The sequence below is a fragment of the Sporobolomyces salmoneus genome (genome assembly GCF_050403485.1).
Source record: "Sporobolomyces salmoneus JCM6883 DNA, S_salmoneus_JCM6883_v1_ctg15, whole genome shotgun sequence".
Taxonomy (NCBI): domain Eukaryota; kingdom Fungi; phylum Basidiomycota; class Microbotryomycetes; order Sporidiobolales; family Sporidiobolaceae; genus Sporobolomyces; species Sporobolomyces salmoneus.
Genome location: NW_027481148.1, coordinates 127,022 through 150,138, shown reverse-complemented (window position 1 = coordinate 150,138; position 23,117 = coordinate 127,022). Strand labels below are relative to the sequence as shown.

Sequence of the window (23,117 nt, the reverse complement as noted above, 5' to 3'; positions counted from 1 at the left end):
GGAAGAGCTCGCTCGCGTTCACTCTCTGACCTCCTCCACATCACCACGCTGTCACTGATGCCTTTCCAACAACCTCTAGTACCCTCGCCTTCACTCTCGCGCTCACCCGTCCCTTCCTCCAGCTCTCCGGGCTCGCCCAAAACAACGAAGAATTCTTCATCAAACTTTGCGCATTCTCAGCCTTCAACAACTTCTACTGGGATCGGTTTAGGTGTATTAGAAGCTGGGCAACTAGATGGGTCGAAGGGTCTTAGCGCGGAGGGAAAAGACGTGACGAGTCCCGTTGAACTAACCCAATTTGTGAGGTCGACTCTCCCCCTGCTCCCCCGTTCGCGCGTACTGACTGAATCGTTCGGAGAATAGGTCGATACGTTGCTGAATGATCTGGAAGCAAGATTCGATACGTTATCTTCGGACGTTCTATCTCGCCGTAAGCTCACTTTCGCTCTTTCTTTCTCCTTCTCGCTGACAATGACGATTCGACGCACAGTATCAACGCTATCCTCCAGAGTGGACTCGCTCGAAACGAGTCTAGCGGGTCTCATGTCAGGTACAGCAGCTCCGAACTCGACAACTCCGCCCTCGACTTCGGCTTGAGCTTGCTGTACAGCTGGTTTTCACCCTCTCGGTCTTGGGGACATCAGTCACTGGCGACTGCTGAGGCGCTCTATGTGGCTCGAAGGTTCGAGTTGCCTGCGCAAAGATTGAAAGTTTGTTGATGTGTGTAGTTCTTCTGTCGTTTCTATTTGTTGTTTTCGTTTTGTGCGTTTTACATGTTATCAGAGTCTCGCTCCATCTTTTGATACCAACAGCTCACTGTAGACAAGCGAGAGAGAACGGTCAACAGAGCGAATAGAATACAACGGTTGATTGCAGCGAACAAGTCTAGTGACGGAGAATGTAAAGTTTCGTTGTGCTCGAGACGGATCGGTGGATCGCAAGATCTCCACACCCATTGATCTATCGCGAGAAAGAAACCCCCGAGGGAGACCCCGCCTCTGTACAGCGGACTCAAAGCGATCCCGTACGATCAGCAAAAAAGTGCAAGACCGTGAGGTTGAGCAGCTTTGTCCGCTGTCAGAGTGAGAGTTCGCTTGGGGGTTGCGTCTTCACGATAGATATATGTGTATGAAGCCCTTGCGACTCACTCGATCCCTCCTCCGCCTTCAGAACGAAAACAGCGAAACCGGTTCCTCGATTACTCCTTGGAACACGCCGCCTACCTCTGCGCCGAGAGGGGGACAAACCCGTGGATTACCTTACTCCGACACCAGAGCATATGAACTGAACCAGACCGCCGTCAGCAATGCTCGCCCGAACGTACGGCGAGCATGAAAGCAACGAGTCGAGCCGGGACTGGTCACGAACGTCGTCAACTCCGACTTCTTCATTTCGCCGTACGCTTGGAAGAGAGTGCTGATCGAGGATCTGGTGCAAGAGCAAATGGTCTGACGTCGAAGGTTGGTAACTTACGGATCCCTCCCTGCCCTTTCACCCCTCCGTCGTATCCCTCCTCCGGCGCCAGAGAGATCGATCCGCGAGCCACTCTCCCAAGATCCCACTTCCAGCTGACTGAGAACCAAATCGACACGATGACGGACAAGAAGATCAACCGGAGATCAAAAGCGAGAAAGAATTCGATTCGCCATCGAGAGACCTTCCGCACTATTGATTTCCGGTCGACATCTTCCTGTACGCAACGCTACGAATTGGTTCTCGTAGCTGAGGTCGAAATCGAGGGTGGGTGATTCAGGACGGACCCATTTTCCTTCAAGCCCTCCTAACGAATCCGTTCCTCACAAGCTGGTACCTCACTACTTCCCTTATTTCTGAACACTATTCGATGTAGCTCGGGAGCGTTAAACCGTATAGAGGTCGAGACTAGAGAAGAAAAAGAGGTACCGACTCGGAGGAAGAGAATCGAGGGGTATCGGCGAGGGAGGTAAACTTGAGTGAGCGCCGCGAGCAGAGGTGAAGGTCATCGATTCGAGTCATAGGAGGAGGTGAAGGTCGAGTCGAGTGATGGGAAGGGAAGCAAGAGACGAGCTCGAAAACTTTCCTCTCTTTTCCTCCCCCACCTTCTCCACCGTTTCGCTCAGCCAACAGCCAGCCGCCAGGAATGGGTTCCGAACCCCGCTCTCACCGCGACAGGGACCGAGAATCGAGTAGCAGCAAGAGTAAATCGCGTTCATCTTCCCACCGAGATCGAGATCATGACGACAATCGATCTCACAAACGACACCGACGGGACGACGGACACTCGTCAAGCTCTCACAAACACCGTTCGAGTAGTAGTAGGAAACACAGAGAAGACGAAGAGGAGGAGGAGGATGAATGGGTCGAGAAAGAATCAGAAACGACAACTCAAGAGACTACAACGGGTAAAGCACCAGTCGATACAGTAGGAACCTTCACACCAGGAGAAGGGTCCGGAGCGTCAGGTGGAGGGCTAGCGAGAATGGAACCGGAGAACCTGACAGATGGGTACGGAGAAGGAGAAGTTGGATCGAGCAGCAGTCGAGCAGGAGGAGCAGGAATGTTCGGCGTTCCAGGGAGTGAATCAGCGAAATCGGGTGCTCAAGGTGAAATGGATTTCTTTGGTTCGTTCGGGATTGAACAGAAAAGGAAGGAACCGAAAGAGAAACCAGATCCTTCGGTACGTTATCTCGCTCCCTTTCAGCCCGTTGAATGATTGAAGACTGAAGCGTATCGGATGAGTTGGCAGCAAACTATGGGACAGTCTTCTAGGGAATTGAACAAAGCTTATTGGCAAGGCACTGCACCTTCCGTCGTCGGATCCTCTTCGGCTTCTTCCACTTCCTCCCCTCGTCCCGGAGGATCACCCGCTCCTGGTTCATCCGGATCAGGCTGGCGAATGACGAAGCTCAAACGAACGTATGAAGCGGCGGAAGACGAAGGGAGATCAATCGAGGAAGTTGCTTTAGAAAGGTACGGAAGCATGGAAGCGTTCGAAGAAGCGAGAGAAGAGAAACGAGTACTCGACGAACGAGACTCTCGAAGAGGAGGAGGAGGAGGAAGACGGGAAAGTGGAAGACCCAGTACTCCCAGGGGAGATTCGGCAAGAAAATTCGTTTTCACCGATACTCCCGATCCTTCTACTTCCTCTCGACCTTCTTCCCGAAACGCTTTCCGACGACCTGGAGAAACCCCTTCCCAGTCTCAGACTCAACCTTCTCTCTCTCGTTCAGCTTCGACCCAATCCCTCTCCGGGTCTCGACCTTCAACTCCAATTCCCTCAGTTTTCACCCCTCCTATCTCTCGAACACCTCTCGTTCGATCTAATCTCTCTCAGTCGACCGTTCTCAACCCAGACCCAACAACGACCGGTCCTACGACTAGCGATTCCTCCTCAACTAAACCGATTCTCTCTCAAAGTGAACTAAACAAGCTTCAAGCAAAAGTCCTCAAAGCCAAACTCATGGATGACGAATCGGCTACCCAACTCGAGAAAGAATACGAGATGGAAGTCAAACGATCTCAAGAAGCGGGTCCGATCGTCGCGAATCATGAAGGGATGGCGGGAGGATCGACGGGAGCAACGGGAGGAGGAAATCAGGTGCAAGTTTTGCCGACGTTGGATGGGAGAGGGAGGATGTATGATACGGGGATTGGAACGGGAGTTGCGGATCAATGGGAGAAGGAACGACTCGAGAAAGGTAAACGGGGGAAGAAAGAAAAAGTGAGTTTCATCCTTTTTCTGCCTCTTCTACCCAAGCTGATCTCCGACGATATTGCAGACTTTTCAATCACATGATCCGAAAACCGGCGATGTCATCCGTACCTCTGCCGACGACGACCAACTTTCCCTCTCTGATTTGGTTCGACAAGAACGATTCGCCGGAGGTTCTTCATCCCAACGAGACATGGATTACGACGTAGCGAATCGAATCGCGACGGATGCGAAATTCAACACGGATCTGGATTATCAGGACGAGAATGCCGAGAGGTTGGCAAGGAGAAAGATGAAGAGTGAGAGCATGAAGAGGCAGTTTGCGATCAATGGTACGGGATATCTCACTCTCATCAAAAGGCGCGCATTCGTTGACTGACGAGGGGTCTCTCGCCAGATTACGCTCGAACGAAAAAAGCTCTTGATTCGTGAGTTAATAGATTATCTTGTTTTGCAAGAAGCTCAGCTGACACCCTCTCGCTTTGCAGATGTACACTATGTCCTCCAGACGATGGAAGCGTTCCGCCAGCCCCGACTGTCGCACTCGGTACTCGAGCCTACCTCAGCTTGATGGAAACGGAAGAACTAGTTCCCGGACATTGCCGAATCGTTCCCCTCTCACATTGCCTGAGTTGTCTCGAAGTCGACGAGGAGGAAGGTTGGGAGGAGATCAAGGTGAGTTTACTGTTCACGAATCTCTTCCCCCTAATCAGATGGATTGATTCTTCGTCCGGTGTTCTCAGAATTTCATGAAAACTTTGATGCAAATGTTTGCTCAAGAAGATAAAGGAGTCGTCTTCTTCGAAACGATTACGAGTCACAAGTTTCAGAAACATAGTTACATCGAAGCTATTCCGGTTCCTTTTGATCTCTTTGATCAACTTCCCATTTACTTCCAGGTGCGCTTCGCTCTCCCGCTCTTTCCTCTATCTCGCGCTGACCTCGGCGGACGGCGATTGAATAGGAAGCAATCTCGACTTCGGAGTCTGAATGGTCACAGCACAAGAAGTTGATCACCTTTTCCTCAAACCGACCGTTCCGTCGAGCTCTCGTTCCGAATCTCCCTTACTTCATGGTTCAATTCGACTACAAAGGCGAAAACGGATACGGTCACATTATCGAAGGAATCGATGATGCGCCGGATCGAGATCTAGACGGAGAAGAACAGAGAGGAGAAGTCGGAGAGAAAGGAGGAGGGGAGTTTGCGAGGTGAGTCTCTCTTCCATCCCATGCTTTAGACGCAGTGATCTGATCCGTGAATGTTACGCGCTTGATGAAGATACTTTGCCCAAGAAATTATCGGAAACTTGTTAGATCTCGCCCCTCGACTCTGGAGGAAACCGAAACGACTCGATCGAAGGGATAACGGGAAACGTATCGAAGCGTTCAGGAAGAAGTATGATCAGTACGATTGGACGAAGATGCTTTCCGGGTAAAGAACGACGCTTGACGTGTAATAACCCACTGTTCTCTTCTTCAATTCAACTGCGAATCAGATCAGTGCGGAGATGGACATCTCGAGAGGGAACGGATCCCTTCTCTTTCTGCTTCTCTTCTTTCCTTCCTCCGTGCTCGATACACTCACCTCGAGCTAACTACAGCTTCTGAACCCGACTCTCCCTCGCCGCTTCTCAAGTCCCTCGTTATTCCTGCTTTCCAGTTCCTTCGCTGGTTCAACGATCACATCCGCCTCGACCTTCGCTGAAGTCCTGCAAGCTGGCTCGTCCTTCGGTCTTCATCATGTTACACGAATCAGCGGTGGAGAGGGGCAAGGCATTGTTGGCGAAAAGGAGAGCCCTGCGCGCCGAGGAGGGCACCGGCATTGGCGCCAAGGGAGCAGGGCTGAGCATGTACTCACAAGGATCGGATATCGATGGTAACGGCGTGAAGGGCAGAGAAGAGGTTGGGATCGACTGTGAGCTTGCGACGTCGAGGGATTCGAGGAAAGTAGGCGGCGTGAATCGTGAGCTTTTTTCCGCTTTCTGCTGTCCTAATCGGTCTTTCAGAAGCTGATACCCGTTCACAAATCTCTACAGAAGCGCCTACGTTTCAGACTGGCTCAGAGTTCATCGGCAGGCCGGAAGTCGAGCGAACACAGAAAGATCTCTCGCAAAATCTGCCGTCAGCCTTCATCCGGGACGACGAAACAGAGTACTGGTGTGACTCTACCAACTCTCCTCGATCGTTCCAAAGCTTCGACTCGGAGGAAGAGGGGGAGTCTCGTACGTCAGGAAGCGCCGTGGGTCACGAAGAGGAGGAGGCGATCAAACAATTCCTTCGTCAACACTCGGCGCCTTGCAACCCCGACATACAAATCAACGGGATTCCGATCCCTCCCTCGCCACTCCCTCAAGAAGCCTCCGAAATGGTTCCGTTATGGTCTCCAGCTCGTTCGAATCCGATCAAGCTCACTCGCCCTGCTGCGACGATCACTCTCTGCTCCGGATCGACGATGCCAGCGTCGACTCTCCCTGTTCCAAACTCCCTCGGACTCTCACTCGCGCCCTCCTCGAACTCGACCACGACTAACTCGGATTCAGTTTCGGCGAGGAAAGAGGGGAGAAAGAAAGTCGGAGATAATATGGTCAGGGTACTTAGTCGCTCTGGTGGGAACGCGCCGAACGGCGTCCGGGATGGGGCCAATAAACAGGTCGAAACCGTCGCTGTGAGCTCGGGTTCTTCCGTCCTCAGCGAATTTCGCTTTTTTTTTTTGCTCACCTCTGCGTGTGCTTTCTGTAGGTGCCGGAAGCCAAGGACACACCCTCTGTCGCCGCCGAATCGTCAACCCCCATCGGTGTCGAATTCCCCTTCGAAGATCCTCGATTCGCCGTGATCTACTCGCTTCTTCACTCGACTCTGCTCGAGAACTACAAGTTATCTCTCGATTTCGATGAGCAGTCGAAGTGCCTCCGAAAGGCTTTGGCTCGAGAGGGCAGAATGAAATCGGAAGCCAGTGAGTCATTCCAGACTTCGGTTTCGCGATATCAAGCTCACGACCTTCGACACAGATGAGCTCGAGAAGTCAAAGGATCTCCTTCCGGAGGCCCTCAGCACGATAGTCTACCTCGAGGACGACCTATCGATGTGTTACGAGGAAATCTTGTCGCTTCGATCGAAACTTTCGAGGCCTTCCCTCGTCCATTCGTCTACCCAGACCGACTTCGACCATGATCTCAAGCCTCCAGGAACGAGAATCCCGAAACCGCCTCTACCGGAGTCAGAGGGATCGAAAGCGACAATTCAACTAGCTCAACTTCGCAGAGAGCTCGATCTGGCGCTCGATAGTCTCGCCTCTCAGCAGGTCGAGTTGAACAACGCTCGAGACTCTCAGAAGCGACTCGAAGCGCCCGAACGAGCTCGGGATGAATCGGAGAAACAAGTTCAATCGACTCAAAGTTTCCTCGACGAAGCGCTCCAAGAGTGCCACGGATGGGTTCACAAGTATCAAGTGTCGCAGAAGAGTGAAGAAGAGGTACGTTCAGATGTCTCCTCGTAGCCTCGAACGCCCTGGTACTGATACTCTCGATTGAGGACAACAGTTGATTCAGAGAAACCAACAACTCGAGAAGAAGCTCGCGGCAATCGATAAGTCGGTTGTTCAATTGCAAGCGAGGAACAAGGGACTTCTAGGAGAAAGGAACGAAGCTAGGCATTGGTTGGACAGCTTGAAGCGGGCGAAGGCATTCACCTGAAGTCGAGGGGGAGAATCTCGCAGATTTTCTACAGTCGATTGCACGTAGACTTTTCTGTTCTGTTCGATACAGTACAAGACTCTTTACCCTTTCTGGAATATTCATCGTCGTCGTCAGCAAAAGAGTAGGTGCGAGCGTCAAAACGATCAGATCGCTTCTCTTTTCTCTTCCTCTTTCACCTCTCACTTTCACTCGGAAACAGCAAGCTACGACCTTGATCGCTCTTCGACAACTACAAGAACGATATGGCAGGCCTCTCATCACTCGAACGAGCCAAGGCGTTGCTAGAACAAAGAAGGAAGATGAGAATTACCGCGGAGGCCTCCGAGTCCTCAACCCAAGCTAGTGGAGCCACGACGCCGACCAGATCTCCTTCCGAGGTGAAGGGTCGTAAGGGGGAAGCGAAAGGCGAAGCAGGAGGATCAGCAGGATCAAGTCAATCAGGGTGGGAGACCAGCGAGTCCCAAGGTGAGCCAACTTCTCGGCCTTTTCTCGTGCGAGTGATCGGCTGACCAGTGTTTGAGCAGGACCCGCTACCACTGCGATGAAATCGATCTCGGAAACGAAGGACAAGGTAGTCGCGAAGGAAACGAAGAAGATTGAAATCTCGCACCCGACTCCTCCAGCTTCTTCCGCGTCGGCAAGGAAGCCTTTGAACCTCCATGCCGACTTCCAAACAGTCTCAGGGAGCCCAACTCCAGCCGCATCTCCGATCCGCGCTCAAGAACCTCGTCGAGTCTCTCCTCTATCTTCGACTCCTCAAAACGCTTCGACTCTTCCGCGACTCCCCGTCTCGACTCCCGCGTTTATGCCTCAACCCTACCCTGTTCGCCCTCAACCACCTCAACAGTCCAGCTCACCCACCTTCCCAATCGCTGATCGTCGACTCTATACGGAAAGTCAAATTCAAGCCTACAACCAACTCTTCCCTCGTCCTTTCCCTCCTTCGGGATTCCCTCCTTCCTCGATTCCACCTCAAGTCTCTCCCAACCGACTCCCCTTCGTACCTCCTCATCCGATTCCCTTGCAACAACCATCGTCGCAACCTCAGCAACAAACCGAAGAGAAACCAGTTTGGTCTCCGCCTCCTCAATCGAAACCCGTCAAACTCGCTCGTCCTTCGATTTCGGAACTTCGTTCCACGAACGGTACCTCCAACTCGAACTCTGGATCTTTGAACGCGCATGCACCCACTTTCGAGGTCAATTCGTCGAAACCGAAGGCCGAAAGTTCCTCTTCGCGACTCGAAATCGATCCGCCTGCGAACATCGAGAACTACATCGGTCATACCAGCGTCTCTATGGGACAGGTGGCAAACGGACTCGTCGCGGCTCAACCCGAGAGTTTTCAGGGACAAGCTCAACCTCTCGTCAACGGAATCGTGAGTCATCTCTTCTTCTCGTCCTTCTCAGCGGCATAGCTGCTCACAGGCTCAATTTGCCTGTAGTACGGAACTCCGGCGGCTTCGACTTCTGTCTATTCTTCCGAATTCCCCCCGGCTCGACTTTTCTCTCTCGATTTCTCTTCGGACGACCCTCGTTTCGTCACTGTCTACAATCTCCTAACTTCGACTCTACTCGAGAACGCGAAGATGTCGTTACAACTCGAAGTCAAATCGAAACGTATCGAGGAACTCTCGGTTCGAAAAGATGAGGATTCGAGTTCGGTTAATCGTAGTCGTGAGTTGCGAGCGCCTCAAGTCCCACGCCCAATCGAGGTGTTCACCTCGTTACTTGACAGTTACAGAGGTATCGAACGAAGAACACGCTCTCCTAGAAGAAGCACTCAACGCGATCGTTCACCTCGAAGACGACATTTCGACCTGTCTCCACGAAATTTCCTACCTTCGTTCGACTCATCGTCCTTCCCCTCTCGTCGAACTCTCCGTCCAAACCGACGACGTCGAAACTCCCACTCCTTCGCACTCGCACGAGAACTGGGAAGAGAAATACAAAGCACTCGAATCCCTCTCGGCCTTGTTCAAAGTGAAAGCGACGGCGAAACTCGAAAACCTCAATCAACAGATCTCTGTCCTTCAAACTCTCCTCTCTGCTCAAAAAACCGAACTCGACGCTTCTCATTCGATTCGAAACAAAGTGACGGGACTCGAAAAGTCGTTGAAGGAGTCGGAGAAACAACTCGAAATCGCAGATGAGAAGAAGACGAAATTCGCAGCGAGGGTTCAAGAATTGAGTGAACAGGTTGGAGGGTATCAGAAAGATCTCTATGGGTTGAGAACGAGGGCGAAGAAAGCGGAGGAGACGGTCAAGGCGATGAAATGGAACGAGAACGAACTCAAGAGTAGGATCACGAAATTCGAGATCTTGCATCGTCAGGAGGTGAGTCAAGCTTTCTTGAATCGACTACTCGAGGAGTACTATAGAGACGTGAGGCGTTCGGCAGGTTAAGCAGTGGGAGGCGAAATTTGCGGCGAGTGAGAAAGCTCGAATCGAATTGGAGTAACGTTGTCAGGGATTGGAGAAAGAGAAGGAACAGGCGAAGGAGAAAGAGAAGGAGAAGGACGAGAAGCAAGGTGAGGGATCGGCGAGTTCAGCGAAGGAGGAGGAAGAATGAGGTGGAAGACGAGTGAATCGGGTCGAGGGGTGGAGTTCGGTAGCAGTAAAATAGGTCTCTGCAGGCAGTCAGATCCGTTCGGTGATGCAAAAGTAGTCTCTGGGTTTGTTCTATCTGATCGACTCAGGCTTCGAGAGAGATCTGAGTAAGGGAGAGAGCGATGTACGTTGGAGGATCGTCCGAACGGGCGGACCGTGTCGCAGAGCATCGAGTAGCCTCGTTCAACCATACGCGGATCTAAGCAGCCAGCATCGGCAGTTGGATTTGTCGCAAAGTCGAATTAGAGATGAAGAAGAGAGAGGAAAGTTTTCGAAGCTCTACCTTCTGCTGCAACGCGTCATTCGACCTTTGAACACTTCCGCGATGGAGTCAACAACTACAGCTTCGAGCTCGACAAGCGGATCGCCCGTCAAACTCCCTTCCAATACAGTTCTTTCTCCCAACATCGTTGTTCGTCTCTCTCTCTTCTACTCCCCTCCCTTGGTCTGCGCCCTATGAGCTTACAGTTTCTCCATATAGAACACATTCAAACCCGCGAAAGTGTTCAAGAAGCATTGCGAAGAAGGGAAACAATATACGAGTCTGAGTTTCGATCGCAAAGGTGAACTCTTAATGACCTCTGCCGACGACGAGTCGATGCAATTGTTCGATGCGAAATCTGGAAAGTAAGAGCAGTCTTCCACGCTTATCAGGAGAGAGAGCGGAGAGAGCTGACTTTACTTGTTGCGTTAGACATCACAAACAGTTCCTTTCCAAGAAATATGGGTGCCATTTAGCTAGGTTCACGCACAAGAGTAGCGCGATCATATACGCGAGTACAAAGGGGAACGGTAAGTGCGAGATTGCGTCGAGTTGAGCAAAACTGAATGATCCTTGCGCTTGCGACAGACGATATCCGATACCTCAGTCTGCACGACAATTCATACCTCCGCTACTTCAAAGGTCACACAAAGAGGTACGTCACTCTTATACCGTTCTCTTGAAGGAGACGCTGACCTTTCTAATCGACTTTGCAGGGTCGTTTCACTCGCAATGTCTCCTCAAGACGATACGTTCCTCTCCGGTTCAACCGACGATACCATCAAACTATGGGATCTACGAACAGCTACATCCCAAGTGAGCTCTACCCGTCAAGTCCATCCTCGTCTTTAACTGACACTCGTTTCTTTATTTAGGGACACTTGAACGTTGCCGGTCACCCCTCAATCGGCTACGATCCCTCCGGAATGGTCTTCGGAGTCGCTCTCAACCTCAACTCGACCGTCCTCATGTACGACATCAAGAACTTCGACAAAGCACCATTCCTAGTGGTTCACATCGAAGATCCGATTCTCCGAACGAGGAGTTACCCACCGAGAGTACCCGTGTTTACGTCAATTAGCTACTCGAACGATTCGAAGTGGTTGCTGGTGGGGACTAGTGGAGATACTCATTACGTGTTGGATGCTTACGAAGGGAATATCGTAGCGAGATTGGAAGGTAAAACTCACATCCTCCTCCTCTCCTCTCGAGTTCGGACTAACATATGTGTCAAACGAGCAGGTCCGAAAGAGGCAGCAAATATGGGATTGGAACGAGCAATGATTCCACCTCATGAACGACCGATCGACCCTCACGCCGGATTATCAGGAGAAGAAGTGAAATGGTCTCCCGACGGGCGTTACGTGATAGGAGGTGCGCGTTCCCGTCCTTCCCCTCTCTCTGGCGCATACTGATGAGTAGGTCTCAGGTTCAATCGACGGAAGCATTCATGTTTGGGACGTCGCTCCTCCTCCTTCCGAAGTCGATCCATCTCGGCCCGCACCAGGTCCGGGTTGTACTCTGTATCCGATGAAGTCGTTCGAGAATGCGCATCCGAAGGGACCGAGCAGGGTCGTCGCGTTCAATCCGAGATCCGCAATGTTTGCTTCGGCAGGGAATGAGCTCGTGAGTTTATCGCTCTACTCTTGCTCGCTCTCGAGCAAGTAGGACTGATCAATGTGTGTGATCTCAGGCTTTCTGGTTGCCGGATCCGAAAGATGCGTTCGGAACTGGAAACGAAGGGAACGGAATCGTCAATCAACTCTAAAACGAAACGCTTAGTCGTTCAAGTAATTATACCCTCCACTTTTGTTGTCAATACCAGTCAGGTCTCGCATCGAGTCAAAGGTCCACGGTCGTCGTTGTCGTTGTTGTTGTCGTCGCATCTGGTCCGCGGACCGCTCAGATCGCTTTCACACCAAATGTGAAAAGTCGCTCGACCCTCTCTTCCTCTTTCCCTTCACCTCTTCTCGACATAGTAGCATCAACCCTCGGTCAAGGCGGCGCATACGTCCGGTCAGTCTGTGAGTCTCGCTCCCGTAAGCCCATGCCATCGATATGACTGACGCTTCTTCAGTAACAGGTTGAAATGGATCACCTCTCTCGCTTGCCGCCCGAACTCCTCGACGCCCTCTTTGAACTCGCTGCCTCAGGATCTGAGCTCACGACTGGTGGAATATCGAAGTACCTCCTCCCCTCGCAAGAACGCGCGATTTATCGAACGATCACCGTCAAATCGTCATTACGACTCTCTGGACTCGTTCGAACGCTCGAAGCTCACCCCTACAAAGGTCTCTACACACAAGAACTCGTATGGAACCGCTTCAAATTCGTGGACGCGGTGGCAACAGAAGGACGCCAAGCTCTCTTGCGCTACTTACCGAATCTCGCCGAAATCCAGTTCGACGACTACACGGACGAGGCGAGCTAGAGTCACATCTTGAGAGTACCTGAACTCGTGCCCGTCCTTCGTATCTGTCGACTTCTGTGGCTCCGATTCTCGACTGTCGATATTCTAAGCCGAATTCCGACACTCCGTCTCGTCGAAGTACAGATGATGGAGTGGGAGGAGGAGGAACCCGTCGATTGGACACCCGCTCGTCAAGTGCTACAAATCGACATCCGCTCCGATTGGGCTGACTGCGTTCTTGCCGGCGCCCCTTCCAGACTTCTGCGATTCTTCCCCTCAGCGTCAATCACTTCTATCGATATAGAGGTTCACGAAAACGACCCTCCCCTCCCGCTCTCCGATGTTCCGCGTCATCAGCTTCTTTCTCTAGCATTACGCACAGACACTCATTTATCATCGATCAAACCGATTGACCACTTCCTGCCGAAATTCTCGAATCTTCGCCGACTCCATCTCGACCTCTGGTTCGCTTCCCAATCTTTCCAGACCCATATCCTCAGTCTCGTCAACCTCGTTCATCTCAGTCTCGCCTACTACGACTCAGATCCGAATCTTGATCAACTATTCTCCGGTCTTCAGTCGCTTTCGCGACTCCGGACGCTCGAACTCACTTATCTGAGGATCTGGAGAGGCCCCGCAGTCGACTTCAGGGCAGTAGAGGAGGAGCTCATCAACCCCCGAGGCGGTGACCTGAACCCTCTCTATCTCTTGCGCGACGGCGATTTCCGCGAGTTGGACAATTGGCATCTGCCTTGGGAGGACACGATCTCGGACACCATTCAGGAAGTCATCGAGTTGGAGGAGAAGGCCCGAGCAACCGGTCTCGTCGTCAAAAGCAACCTTTCGGAACTCGTAATGGTTTTGCGACTCAAGGTCATCGAGTTTTACAATCGAGAGGTCGGCAACACTTACTTTTATGGAGAGAAGGATCTTCTGCCGGACGCTCTCGCCCTTGCTGAAAAGCACGGCCTGGACGTCAATCGACTCGAAATCGACATCGACGAGGATTTCGACACCGAAGATCTCGTGTGGTTCTCAGAGGAAGTTCAGGTTGGCGGAACCGGCAAAGGAAGGACAGAGAGTTGTTACATCTACGGGTTGAGGTTCAAGACCGAGGCGGAGTATCGTGAATCACGAAATGAGGCAGAAGCGAGTGAAGATTCCGCAAGAGAAAGTGAGGTGGACTAGAAGGAGCGGTCATTCCAGGGGTTCGTACACGCTTTCTCTCTGCTTGTAGAATCTCGGTCGCTGACTGGAGTGTCTTGACACAGCTGTCGCCATAACTTTCAATTCTCGAATTCGCTTTTACTTTACCATGCCTTGCAAAACTCTACGTGCACCCTCAGTCCGTCGTCCGTCGACCGTCTTACGATGGAGATTGAGAGGACTCTGATGCCACTACTACCGGATTAGCGAGTTATCCAGTTCTCGGCTCCGTTAAGAGTCGAGATTTTGCGTCTTTGCGATTCCGTAGCTCGAACTTTCTGATTCCGACCGCCTCCGCTTCTCCACAGGCCGTCGAGACGGACTCGCTTTCTCTCTCTCTGCGATGACGAATCTTGAGAAGAATTGCATAGTCTGTCAAAACTGAGGAAAGAAACACAGAAAAGCGGGAACTAAAATGAAAACAGCCAAAGACACATGAACAGGGATCGATGTTACTACAAAAAAAGCGATGAGGAGGACGTCCTAGAAAGTCGGAATGCTGTAGACAATTACGAGGCAGCGGTCAGTAATCTGAAGTCGCGAGCGAGTCAGGAGATGAGAAGATGAGAAGATCTTACTAGTCACTGTTGACGATAACGGTACACGACGTGATCAGTCCTCGGATACTCCTCAAAGACAATGAAACTGTACTCACTTGATTCGATCCTTAGCTGACTGTGCGATGCACTCAGCGATCCAGGTCAAACTCCTAATCTCTTGCTCCTTTAACTTGAAGAAGCTATAGAAGACTCCCAGTTGGAATTGCTGCAAGAACGCCAGTTTGTTGAGGTGAACTTCATGTTGAAAGAAGTGATCTTCCAAACTAGCTGCCGAACTCGAACCGTTCGCATCTCCTCCTCCTCCTCCCGAGTTTTCGAGGAATGAACGGTATTCGACAATAGGGTCGAGCACTTGTTTCACTTGATCGATGTCGTCGGCTCGAGCTAGTGCCATCGTTCCTTCGGGGTAAAGTCGACCAAGGGAAGGGAACAAATTCGAACGTTGTTCTTTCGAGAGCGATGTGCCGAACGAGTTGATCGTAATGTTGAGGGATCTTCGATCGGCTTCGAAAGAAAGAATAGGGGACATGACATCGGATGTCGGAGCTCCAATCGATTGAACGAAAGAGTGGAAATCTTCGAGATAACTCTTGTACAACTGTCGAGTGGAAGCATGTCAGTAACGCTGACTGTAGTGATAGCTAGACCATGTAAGAAGAATGTGAGAGAGATGAGATGTACAGTGTTTCGAATGATCTCAATGTTGAGTTCATCGAGATCTTGAGCCGATAGGCAATCGCGGAAATATGGAGCTACAGCCAACGAGACGGATTGTGAGTACACTGGCGATGTCTCGGGGAGAGTGATGGCTCACCTAGAGGAGTTTCAACGAGAACGGTCGAGTAAAGTTCTTCGACATTTGTTGCGACGCAAAGTGCGGGCATGGTGTCGAAAGTACCGAGAGGGTGGCACCGTTCGAGGAGGTCATGAGTATCTCGCTCATGTAGCGTTCCCGAGATGAGGAGAACAACGTTGTCGATCATGTAGGCGTAACTGAGCGAGCAAAACACTCTGTCGGTCAGCATCTGATCGAGAACTGCGGCGAGAGAGAAGACGCACGTCATGTAATCGAGGAACTTCTTCAATTGACCACTCGCGTTGCTCCTGACATAATTGAACTCGTCGACAAGTCGAGCCGTAGCTTTCTCGGCGATTGTCGAGGTTGAAATCGGTGAAGGTTCATTCGCGAGGAAGTTTCCGTAATCCGTCGCCGTCAGCTGCATTCGGAAATCTATCGAAAGCGCTCTCCAGAGTCGTGAGCCATAGAACGGGGCAAGGAAGAGAGGGAAAGACTGACCATCGAGAGTTTCGCATTGAGTTAAATTGGAATATTGCGCCTGAGTAAGAAGACCGGCTTTGAAACCCCTCACGACTCCTTCGAGGTATCCAGAGTGAGAGTTGAAGAATAGCGCCTCCATCTCAGAGGCTGAGAGGTTTAGAGAGAGGAGAAGAGCTGTCGTTGGTAGGGGCAAAGTCAATCGAGGGACTCGTTAGTACACTGCTTCCCATTGCTTCAGCAGTGCGTATCAACAGAATCACTAAGCTTCCTTCACTCTACGGCCAACCTCGTGAAGATGCTTGTTCACGTTCCCCTCTCCTCTTGATCTCCCTTGCGTCCCAGCACTCTGTACGATTCTCGCTGGTTCCGAGGACGTTCTCTACATCTCTGGAGGTAGTCTGGAAGATAGAAGGAGCGACTAACGAGGGTGACAGGAAGACTCGGGACTTGTAGAGATGACGATGAGTTGCGAGGTTACAATCGAGGAGAGATGCGGGCGAGACCGGGTCGGGCGGCAGTACGTAGACGGTCTGGGTCTGGTCGAGGTGAACTGAAGCGGTTCAGTCGAGGCGAATGAGGTGGTGAGAAGCGACATCGCGCTCCAGCTTCAACTTTCTGAAGTCTCTCTTGGTCTCTTACGTTTCACTGGATTCAATGCACTCTCGTCTAGACGAAGCTTGAACGTTGGCAATCGTACTCGCAAGTCCCAGGCCATTCCGGACGCACTTCAGTTGTAAAGAACACCTAATTCACAATCGAGGTCTTCGGATGGTAGTCGAGACAGGCGCGAGAAGGGGGATGTAACGATTGCTGTAGCTCCGCTTGATGCTGTAGGATATGTAGCGGCGATCGGCGAGGCTTGCTGAAACAGCCTTTAGCTTTGAACCCGTCTTTGCTCCTTTTCAACTCTTCCATCTGTCCAAGATCTCTCGCTTCTTCCTGATTAGACGCTCGCTTCTCCCTTGTAACGAGCCGGGTACGTCCCGCGCTGCGCCGTTTAGTGATCACACTCTGGAACGCCTAGCGCTCAATGACAAGCAAACGAGACTGGCAAGATTTGGAGACAGCGACCGGTTGCGCTCTCGTTCGTCTCTCGCAGATTAGCTCCAGAGTTCCGTCCCCAGCACATATATCACTGAAAGGACCACTAAGCGACGATTACGTTACAACAATTCATGCATGAAAGAAACGCCGAAACACCCAAAGAAACCAAAAAGCTAACTCGCCAGATTTACCTCCTCCTATCCCTCAACTCGATCTCCTCCGCGTTCGCTCCACCTCGTTCGCCTCTTGTTCTCGTCTTTTTCGGTTTCCCAACTTCCTTGAAGTAGAGTCTCCACCCAATCCTCAACAACGCTCTCGCGATTCCAACTGGGGGAATCAACCAACTCAAGACCCAACTCCATCCGGCTCGTCCGTCGAGTTTCGTAATCACGCGGTCAACCTGCGCTTGTAGATCGGGGAGAGGTCCAGAGTTGTCAATAACGAAGTCGGCGTAATCGAGTTTTGACGAGAGAGGATGTTGAGCTCCCAAACGAGCTTGAGCTTCCGATAGCGAGAGGTTGTTCCGTGCCCTCAATCTCTGTATTTGTAGGATCTCGGAACTGTACAAATGCGACACGAAGTCAGTACCGTGTAACCTGAACGAGGAGAGGGAAACTTCGCACCAATAAACGACAACAATCGCACCGCAGAACCTCCATAACCCCGCTTCAATCAATAGCGGCGCGTCTACTACACACACTTTCTCTCCTTTGAACCAATTCTTGAGTAATTCCCACGCCAGCAATCTCCTCACGGCAGGATGAACGATCGAATTTAACACTTTGCGTTCCCGCTCGTTTCCAAACACGATCGATCCCAACTTCTCTCGATTGAGTGTACCATCTGTACGGAGGATCTCTTGACCGAAGTGGGAGACGAGAGCCGAGAGAGCGTATGAATTCGGTTCGACTGCGACTCGCGCCAATACATCGAGATCGATCAAGGGGACATGTTGGCCTTTGAAGATGGAGGATACGGTAGATTTGCCTGCATGGAAGAGGGTGTCAATCACCAAAGCAGAGGGGCGAGAGGGGGACAAAGTGGGGCGGGAGAAGGGGGAAAGCTGCTCACCTGAAGCGATTCCTCCTGTGAGACCGACGACTGTAATGTAGCGATCATTAGCTCCTGTGGTTCTCGGGGTGTCAAATGAACTATCTACCTAGCATGGGAAGATGTTAGGCGGAAGAGAAACGATTCGCTCCTCTCTTCCACTCCAACTCTCTCACGCTACCGACTCGACAGCATGAACAGTGCTCCGGCTATCATGCTTACAGTACAAGCTACGGACAGTGTAATCAAGATACTGTCAGAACACTTCGCCAACGATTTCTCTCAACCTCTTCTTTAACTTCAACTTCGCTCGACGCCTCGCTCCTAGCAACTTCTGGGGTACTTGAAGAGCAGGACAGAACGAATTGATCAACGCTTATCGACATATTCCATCGGATCTACCGCAAGAGAACACTCGCACACGTTTTATGCTGCATCTCGTTCTCTCATGCACTCGCCTAACAACCTAGCGTCCGTCGACCACGCTCACTGCTGCATGAATAAACCTGGAGAAAGCAGGGAGGTGCTCCGAGGGAATCCGAACGATATCGGCGGATGCACAATCACGGATCCAAAGCGCAGGAATGCGACTCTTTCGCTCGAATCCTTTCTCGGTTTTCGTCTCATCTCTCTCGTCCGGCAAGTGATTCGGTCCTCCCGAAATCCTTGACTTGTCTGCGCCATTTCTGCGAGTGTCGAGGTCGGCACACAGCGGGCTCCCAATCGATGCGAGCCGGTAATTCGCTCAATTGCTGATAATTGATACTGTACCCCTGAGGGACGAGCTTTCCCCCTTCGTTCCCGTTGAGATGCCTCGCAAGTTCGCGCAAAGTTGTGGAAATCCCGTGGGTCCGATCGCAATTCCTTCGAACTTTCACCGCAGGCATACACTCTCGTCTTCAGGCTCCTTGTCCGGTCGTACATTGACATACCTCGTTACCCCCTTGCCCTCGTTTTCGGTCTTCATTAACAAGCTCAATCGATTCTCTCCTTCCTCTTCCTCTTTTCATTATCCTACCAATTTTCCGTCGTTTCTCTCTCTCGACGTCTGTTCTCTTTCGGTACGAATGTCTTCTACGTTCATCACATCGACTCTTTCGAAGAACAAGGATTTGACATTGGACTGTTTATGCGTGAGTTACCATTCTTCACTTCTCAAATTGCTAAAGTTTCGCGCTAATTCGTTTTGTATCTTCTTCTCCTGACTTCTTCTCGTCTCGATGGGTGTCCTGCTTCCATCTCGCTCGCACAGCCGTTATCCGCTCAGGATCGACGATCTTCTTCGTCTTCTACCAACGAAAAACTTCCTGAAACCCTTCTTCTTTCTTCTTCCGAACCTCTGCCTCCCATCGCTTCGCAATCGTACACTACCATGGCCTTCCCTTCTCCCTTTGTCGATGGTAACCTCTCCCCGTCGATTCCTTCCTCGGTCACAGCTTCGACGAAACGACCTTCCATCTCACCACTCCAACCTTGTTCGACGTTCGCGTCGTCGTCGCTCCCCATTGATGAACGTCGCAACATCAACCGGTCACTCCGCAACTGTGGCTTCTCCTCCTCTCCGTCGACTCCAGCTTTCCCCTTGTCTCCACTTCATTCTCCTTCTTCGCCGTCGTCGACGAAAGGTTCAGACCTCAAACTTCCCGATCTCGAGATCCCTCCCTTGACCCCTCCCGCGACACCACTGGGCTTGACGAGCACGAAGCAACTCTCGCCTCCTCCTCGTTCTCAATCGACCTCTCACTTTGCTCCTCCGCCACCTGCGAACTCGACCTCCTCGCCTCAACTTCGACCTCGTCGACAACCCTTGCGGTGTCACAACGACGAGTTCACTCCATCCTGGGTACGAGGACAAGGACTCGAGAAGGAAGGATACTGTTCGCTGTGCGATGATCACGAGGGGAGAGGGAAATGGTTAAGCCTTAAAGACGGGTCGTTTTGGTATCATCGAACTTTCGTTCATGGTATCTCTTCCATTAGCGGAGTACGTACTCTTCTCCTTCTCTGTTTGTCAAGAGTCTATCTGACAATCGTCTTTTGTAGCAACCTTTCGCAAAACCGATTGAAACTCGCGTCGTTGTAAACGCGGATGAAACTCTTTCAGCTCTAGAAGGTCTCTGCGGTACCTGCTCTTCTGTACGCTCCTTTTACTTCTTCGTATCAACGACTCTTGCTGACCGAGGTCGAACACGAAACAGTGGCATTCGTTCGAAACTTATCGATCAACCGCTTCGGATTCGCTCGCATCGTCTCGAACTCTCTGGTATCGCCATGCTCATTCTTGTCACACTCAAGTACCCATACCTCGCCCTGTATCGACTCCCATGCTCAAGACGTCCAAGCCTATAGTAGTTTCCGCTACTCCTTTCATTTCCGTGAGTTTCTTTCCTCGTGGATCAGCGCGACAAACGTGACTGACGCTGACTTTGCATTTGTCCATAGTTACCAATCGTTTCTGTTTGATACAATACCCGCTCTTCGTCGTTGATACCTCTCCTCTGTTCTCGCTTTCCAGCTCTCGTTGTTGCATGTCTCTGCGTCTTCAGTTCTGCATTCCCTGGTAGTAATCGCGGTAATCTTCTTTACGTTCTCTTTACGTTCTTGTAATCTACTTTTCCTCTGTTCCTTCGTCCGTTTCCAGATCGGCCATTAATTAGGAAGAGAAATCGTGCCAGATCTTCGAGTCGAAGTTTTCGACCAATTGTGGATCATTCTACATCGTTCGAGAGCAGACACCATGAATCGAGAGGACAAGCGGATGAAACAGAGAGACGGTAAACTCACTCGATACAGTCCTTGCCAATTCCCGAACCCGTCTTTTAGCACGTAAACCTGTTGTTTCCCAGCTTGATTCGAGTAGGGATTCGGCGAGAATGACTGATCCGAAGAAGCTGGAGTCGAAGATTCTGTTGTTGTAGTCGAGGTCGAAGGAGAGGCGGAAGATTGTTCTGTCCGAGCTGCGACTGCGTCTGCGTAAATCCTAGCATTCTTAGGTCCTCTGACTTCTGCTCACCTCCAACGATGATCGTCAGCGCGAAGTGAAGAAGGGATAGGAAAGGAACCTTCGGCTTACGACTCAGAGTGCAATGAAAAATGACTTTCGGGACTTGATCGAGTTTCGTGACCAGATCCATTACGGTCTGTTCCGTTCTCGCTTCTGATGGTGCGTTGATAGCTCCCGGGATATTCCCACCTCGAAAATCCTCATCTGACAAGTCAGCACGTCAGCAAGTTGAGTGATAAAGACAAACCTTCGCCTGGAGTCAGGAGAGAGTGCGGAGGGAGCATACCTCGTACGTCAACCACTTGGTAGTCCTTTCCCGGTACTGCACCGCTCTTGATCAGCGCGGCGACCTCGTCGTGATTGATGTATTGATAGTTCATTGATGTATTCGCACCTAAAGGAATGTAGGAGAAAGGGCGAAAGTGGAGTCGTGCGGGTCGTAGAGGATTGGAAATGTCGGCGTAGGTGAGTAAGCGAGACAACTGTTGCACGGTGAAGAGGAGAGGGGAAAGATCCGCAAATTGATGAAGTCCTTCCTCTCTTCTCCTACTCGCTCATATACCTTCGGAACCCTATAGGCCCGCCAATTGGTCTCTGATACATACCTCGTAAGCTCCCAAACCGCTTCAGAGCTAGTACTCCCCGCACAAACGCTGACCTCCACCTTCTCCCGATTTCCGCTCCCTTACAGGCTCTCTCCCACCTTGCATGCTCCTCAAGACTGCATCCATCCATTTCCGAAGCTCTTTCAAATCCTCTCGATACCTTTCGCAAGCAACTAAGCTCTACAACCTTTCGTCTTCCCTGCTTCACTTCCGAACCTCTCTTTCCCCTCGACAACGAAATATGGCTTCAGTTTCAGCCTTCTGTGAAGCTCTCAACCTCAAGCACCCTGTCGTATGCCCTCCGATGGCGAATTGCTGCGGTGGAGTCCTGGCGGCAGAAGTCTCGAAAGCGGGAGGTCTCGGATTAGTCGGTCACGCTGTGAGTCTCCCCAACTATGCATCTGACTCCCCGTCTGAGGCTGTTGGATCGTTCTCACAGAATACGCTGGAGAACCTCAAAATTGAAGTCGAGAAAGGAAGAAAGCATCTCGGCTTGAAAGACGATGATCCGTTGCCGTCAGTCTCCTGCCATCTTCTCCTGCATAATTGCAGACTCGTTGACCCTTCAGTGATATCGTACAGCTTTGGAGTCGGTCTCGTCCTATGGAAACTCGAAACTCCCGAAGTAACACAAGCCGAAGCCGGCTCCCTCTCGTCATCTTTCCTCTCCTACGTCGTCTCTCTTTCAGCTCATTCGGTATGGCTCGCATTCTCTCCTCGACTCGAAGAATGGGTTAAACGATACCGTCAAACCGAAGCGAAAGAAGGGAAAAGGAAGGAAGCTTTCGTTCTCGTCATGACGAGTCGAACGGAAGATACTCTCGCGGCTCGAGATTGGGAGGGAGTCGACGCAGTAGTCGCTCAAGGTACTGACGCGGGAGGACATGGACCCGGTCACAAAATGGGACTTCCTCTAGCCGATTTACTCGAAAAGGTTTTACCTCGGTATCCTCCGACGACTCGACCTTTCCTCCTCGCTGCAGGAGGTCTCTCTTCTTCCGACTCAATATCGAACGTCTTATCGAAGTATCCGAGCGTGGCCGGAGTCGTAGCGGGTACAGCTTTCACCGTCGCAGACGAGTCACTTTGGGCGAGACCGCAGAAAGAATTGGTCGTTCAAACGAAGAGTGCAGAGGAGACTGATCGAGGCTTGGAATGGGACGAGATCAGGAATCAACTGGGTTGGGAGAAGGGTATCGACGGAAGAGCGATTAGGAACAAGACGAGGGGAAGAGAGCAAAGTTTGTACGCAGACGGAAAACTCGAAAAGGGACTTGGGCCGAATCTGGACGAGGTCGGTGTTTGGGCAGGTGCGCAACTCTTCTCACTGCTGTCCTTGTCCTCCCGACGTTGATCCTGCTCGCTTGCAGGTACTGGAGTCGGAGACGTCAAATCCATCAAACCTGCCGCCGAAATCCTCCGCGACCTCGTTTCGAACCTATGAACGTAACCACAAAGCTGTACATACTCGACGGACCCTGTTGCTTAAAACAAAATACTGTAAACCACCTCATCTTTTTCTCAGTCACGTGAGTCGACACGTCGAGTCGCGATCGATGTTTGGATTCTTTTTCGTCTCTCAGCGGCTTCGGCTCTCTCACTTTCAACAAACTCACTCCACACACAATCCAGCACATTCGGCCTGCTCGTAGCTCTTAGGAGGAGAGGGACTCGACCCCTTGTCGAAGCACCTACCTTCCGC

The 23,117-nt window shown here is 51.4% G+C and overlaps 11 protein-coding genes across 11 annotated transcripts; 8 read left to right on the top strand and 3 right to left on the bottom strand.

Moving 5' to 3' along the window:
- Window positions 1-57: 57 nt before the first annotated feature.
- Window positions 58-597, top strand: JCM6883_001354 (heat shock factor-binding 1 family protein; the record flags this gene model as incomplete). The annotated part of the gene is made up of 3 exons (XM_076631207.1): window positions 58-300; window positions 364-430; window positions 491-597. 3 exons carry the CDS (start codon window positions 58-60, stop codon window positions 595-597), a joined length of 417 nt encoding a protein of 138 aa, XP_076488786.1.
- A 1,522-nt stretch (window positions 598-2,119) lies between these two features.
- On the top strand, window positions 2,120-7,383 carry JCM6883_001353 (uncharacterized protein; the record flags this gene model as incomplete). Its single annotated transcript, XM_076631206.1, has 12 exons — window positions 2,120-2,656; window positions 2,726-3,700; window positions 3,759-4,023; window positions 4,089-4,119; window positions 4,180-4,366; window positions 4,435-4,590; window positions 4,656-4,900; window positions 4,971-5,123; window positions 5,885-6,356; window positions 6,431-6,644; window positions 6,700-7,163; window positions 7,231-7,383. 12 exons carry the CDS (start codon window positions 2,120-2,122, stop codon window positions 7,381-7,383), a joined length of 3,852 nt encoding a protein of 1,283 aa, XP_076488785.1.
- Window positions 7,384-7,628: 245 nt separating this feature from the next.
- Window positions 7,629-9,957, top strand: JCM6883_001352 (uncharacterized protein; the record flags this gene model as incomplete). Its single annotated transcript, XM_076631205.1, has 5 exons — window positions 7,629-7,851; window positions 7,911-8,764; window positions 8,831-9,062; window positions 9,124-9,770; window positions 9,856-9,957. The coding sequence occupies 5 exons, from the start codon at window positions 7,629-7,631 to the stop codon at window positions 9,955-9,957; spliced, it is 2,058 nt and encodes a 685-aa protein (XP_076488784.1).
- A 363-nt stretch (window positions 9,958-10,320) lies between these two features.
- SWD2 (WD-repeat containing protein SWD2) lies at window positions 10,321-12,025 on the top strand (the record flags this gene model as incomplete). The annotated part of the gene is made up of 9 exons (XM_076631204.1): window positions 10,321-10,407; window positions 10,477-10,622; window positions 10,690-10,787; window positions 10,846-10,912; window positions 10,974-11,073; window positions 11,133-11,436; window positions 11,500-11,631; window positions 11,687-11,883; window positions 11,951-12,025. The coding sequence occupies 9 exons, from the start codon at window positions 10,321-10,323 to the stop codon at window positions 12,023-12,025; spliced, it is 1,206 nt and encodes a 401-aa protein (XP_076488783.1).
- A 321-nt stretch (window positions 12,026-12,346) lies between these two features.
- Window positions 12,347-12,688, top strand: JCM6883_001350 (uncharacterized protein; the record flags this gene model as incomplete). Its single annotated transcript, XM_076631203.1, has 1 exon — window positions 12,347-12,688. One exon carries the CDS (start codon window positions 12,347-12,349, stop codon window positions 12,686-12,688), a length of 342 nt encoding a protein of 113 aa, XP_076488782.1.
- A 123-nt stretch (window positions 12,689-12,811) lies between these two features.
- JCM6883_001349 (uncharacterized protein) lies at window positions 12,812-13,855 on the top strand (the record flags this gene model as incomplete). The annotated part of the gene is made up of 1 exon (XM_076631202.1): window positions 12,812-13,855. One exon carries the CDS (start codon window positions 12,812-12,814, stop codon window positions 13,853-13,855), a length of 1,044 nt encoding a protein of 347 aa, XP_076488781.1.
- A 595-nt stretch (window positions 13,856-14,450) lies between these two features.
- Window positions 14,451-15,851, bottom strand: VMA6 (H(+)-transporting V0 sector ATPase subunit d; the record flags this gene model as incomplete). The annotated part of the gene is made up of 6 exons (XM_076631201.1): window positions 14,451-14,457; window positions 14,529-15,031; window positions 15,115-15,185; window positions 15,248-15,426; window positions 15,493-15,664; window positions 15,731-15,851. 6 exons carry the CDS (start codon window positions 15,849-15,851, stop codon window positions 14,451-14,453), a joined length of 1,053 nt encoding a protein of 350 aa, XP_076488780.1.
- A 1,092-nt stretch (window positions 15,852-16,943) lies between these two features.
- CAB5 (putative dephospho-CoA kinase) lies at window positions 16,944-17,922 on the bottom strand (the record flags this gene model as incomplete). Its single annotated transcript, XM_076631200.1, has 4 exons — window positions 16,944-17,316; window positions 17,380-17,743; window positions 17,828-17,857; window positions 17,916-17,922. 4 exons carry the CDS (start codon window positions 17,920-17,922, stop codon window positions 16,944-16,946), a joined length of 774 nt encoding a protein of 257 aa, XP_076488779.1.
- A 951-nt stretch (window positions 17,923-18,873) lies between these two features.
- On the top strand, window positions 18,874-20,269 carry JCM6883_001346 (uncharacterized protein; the record flags this gene model as incomplete). The annotated part of the gene is made up of 5 exons (XM_076631199.1): window positions 18,874-18,939; window positions 19,059-19,790; window positions 19,850-19,942; window positions 20,005-20,181; window positions 20,249-20,269. The coding sequence occupies 5 exons, from the start codon at window positions 18,874-18,876 to the stop codon at window positions 20,267-20,269; spliced, it is 1,089 nt and encodes a 362-aa protein (XP_076488778.1).
- A 190-nt stretch (window positions 20,270-20,459) lies between these two features.
- JCM6883_001345 (uncharacterized protein) lies at window positions 20,460-21,190 on the bottom strand (the record flags this gene model as incomplete). The annotated part of the gene is made up of 4 exons (XM_076631198.1): window positions 20,460-20,519; window positions 20,591-20,811; window positions 20,880-21,014; window positions 21,097-21,190. 4 exons carry the CDS (start codon window positions 21,188-21,190, stop codon window positions 20,460-20,462), a joined length of 510 nt encoding a protein of 169 aa, XP_076488777.1.
- Window positions 21,191-21,719: 529 nt separating this feature from the next.
- On the top strand, window positions 21,720-22,859 carry JCM6883_001344 (nitronate monooxygenase; the record flags this gene model as incomplete). The annotated part of the gene is made up of 4 exons (XM_076631197.1): window positions 21,720-21,794; window positions 21,855-21,931; window positions 21,998-22,725; window positions 22,786-22,859. The coding sequence occupies 4 exons, from the start codon at window positions 21,720-21,722 to the stop codon at window positions 22,857-22,859; spliced, it is 954 nt and encodes a 317-aa protein (XP_076488776.1).
- Between the last annotated feature and the right edge of the window lie 258 nt (window positions 22,860-23,117).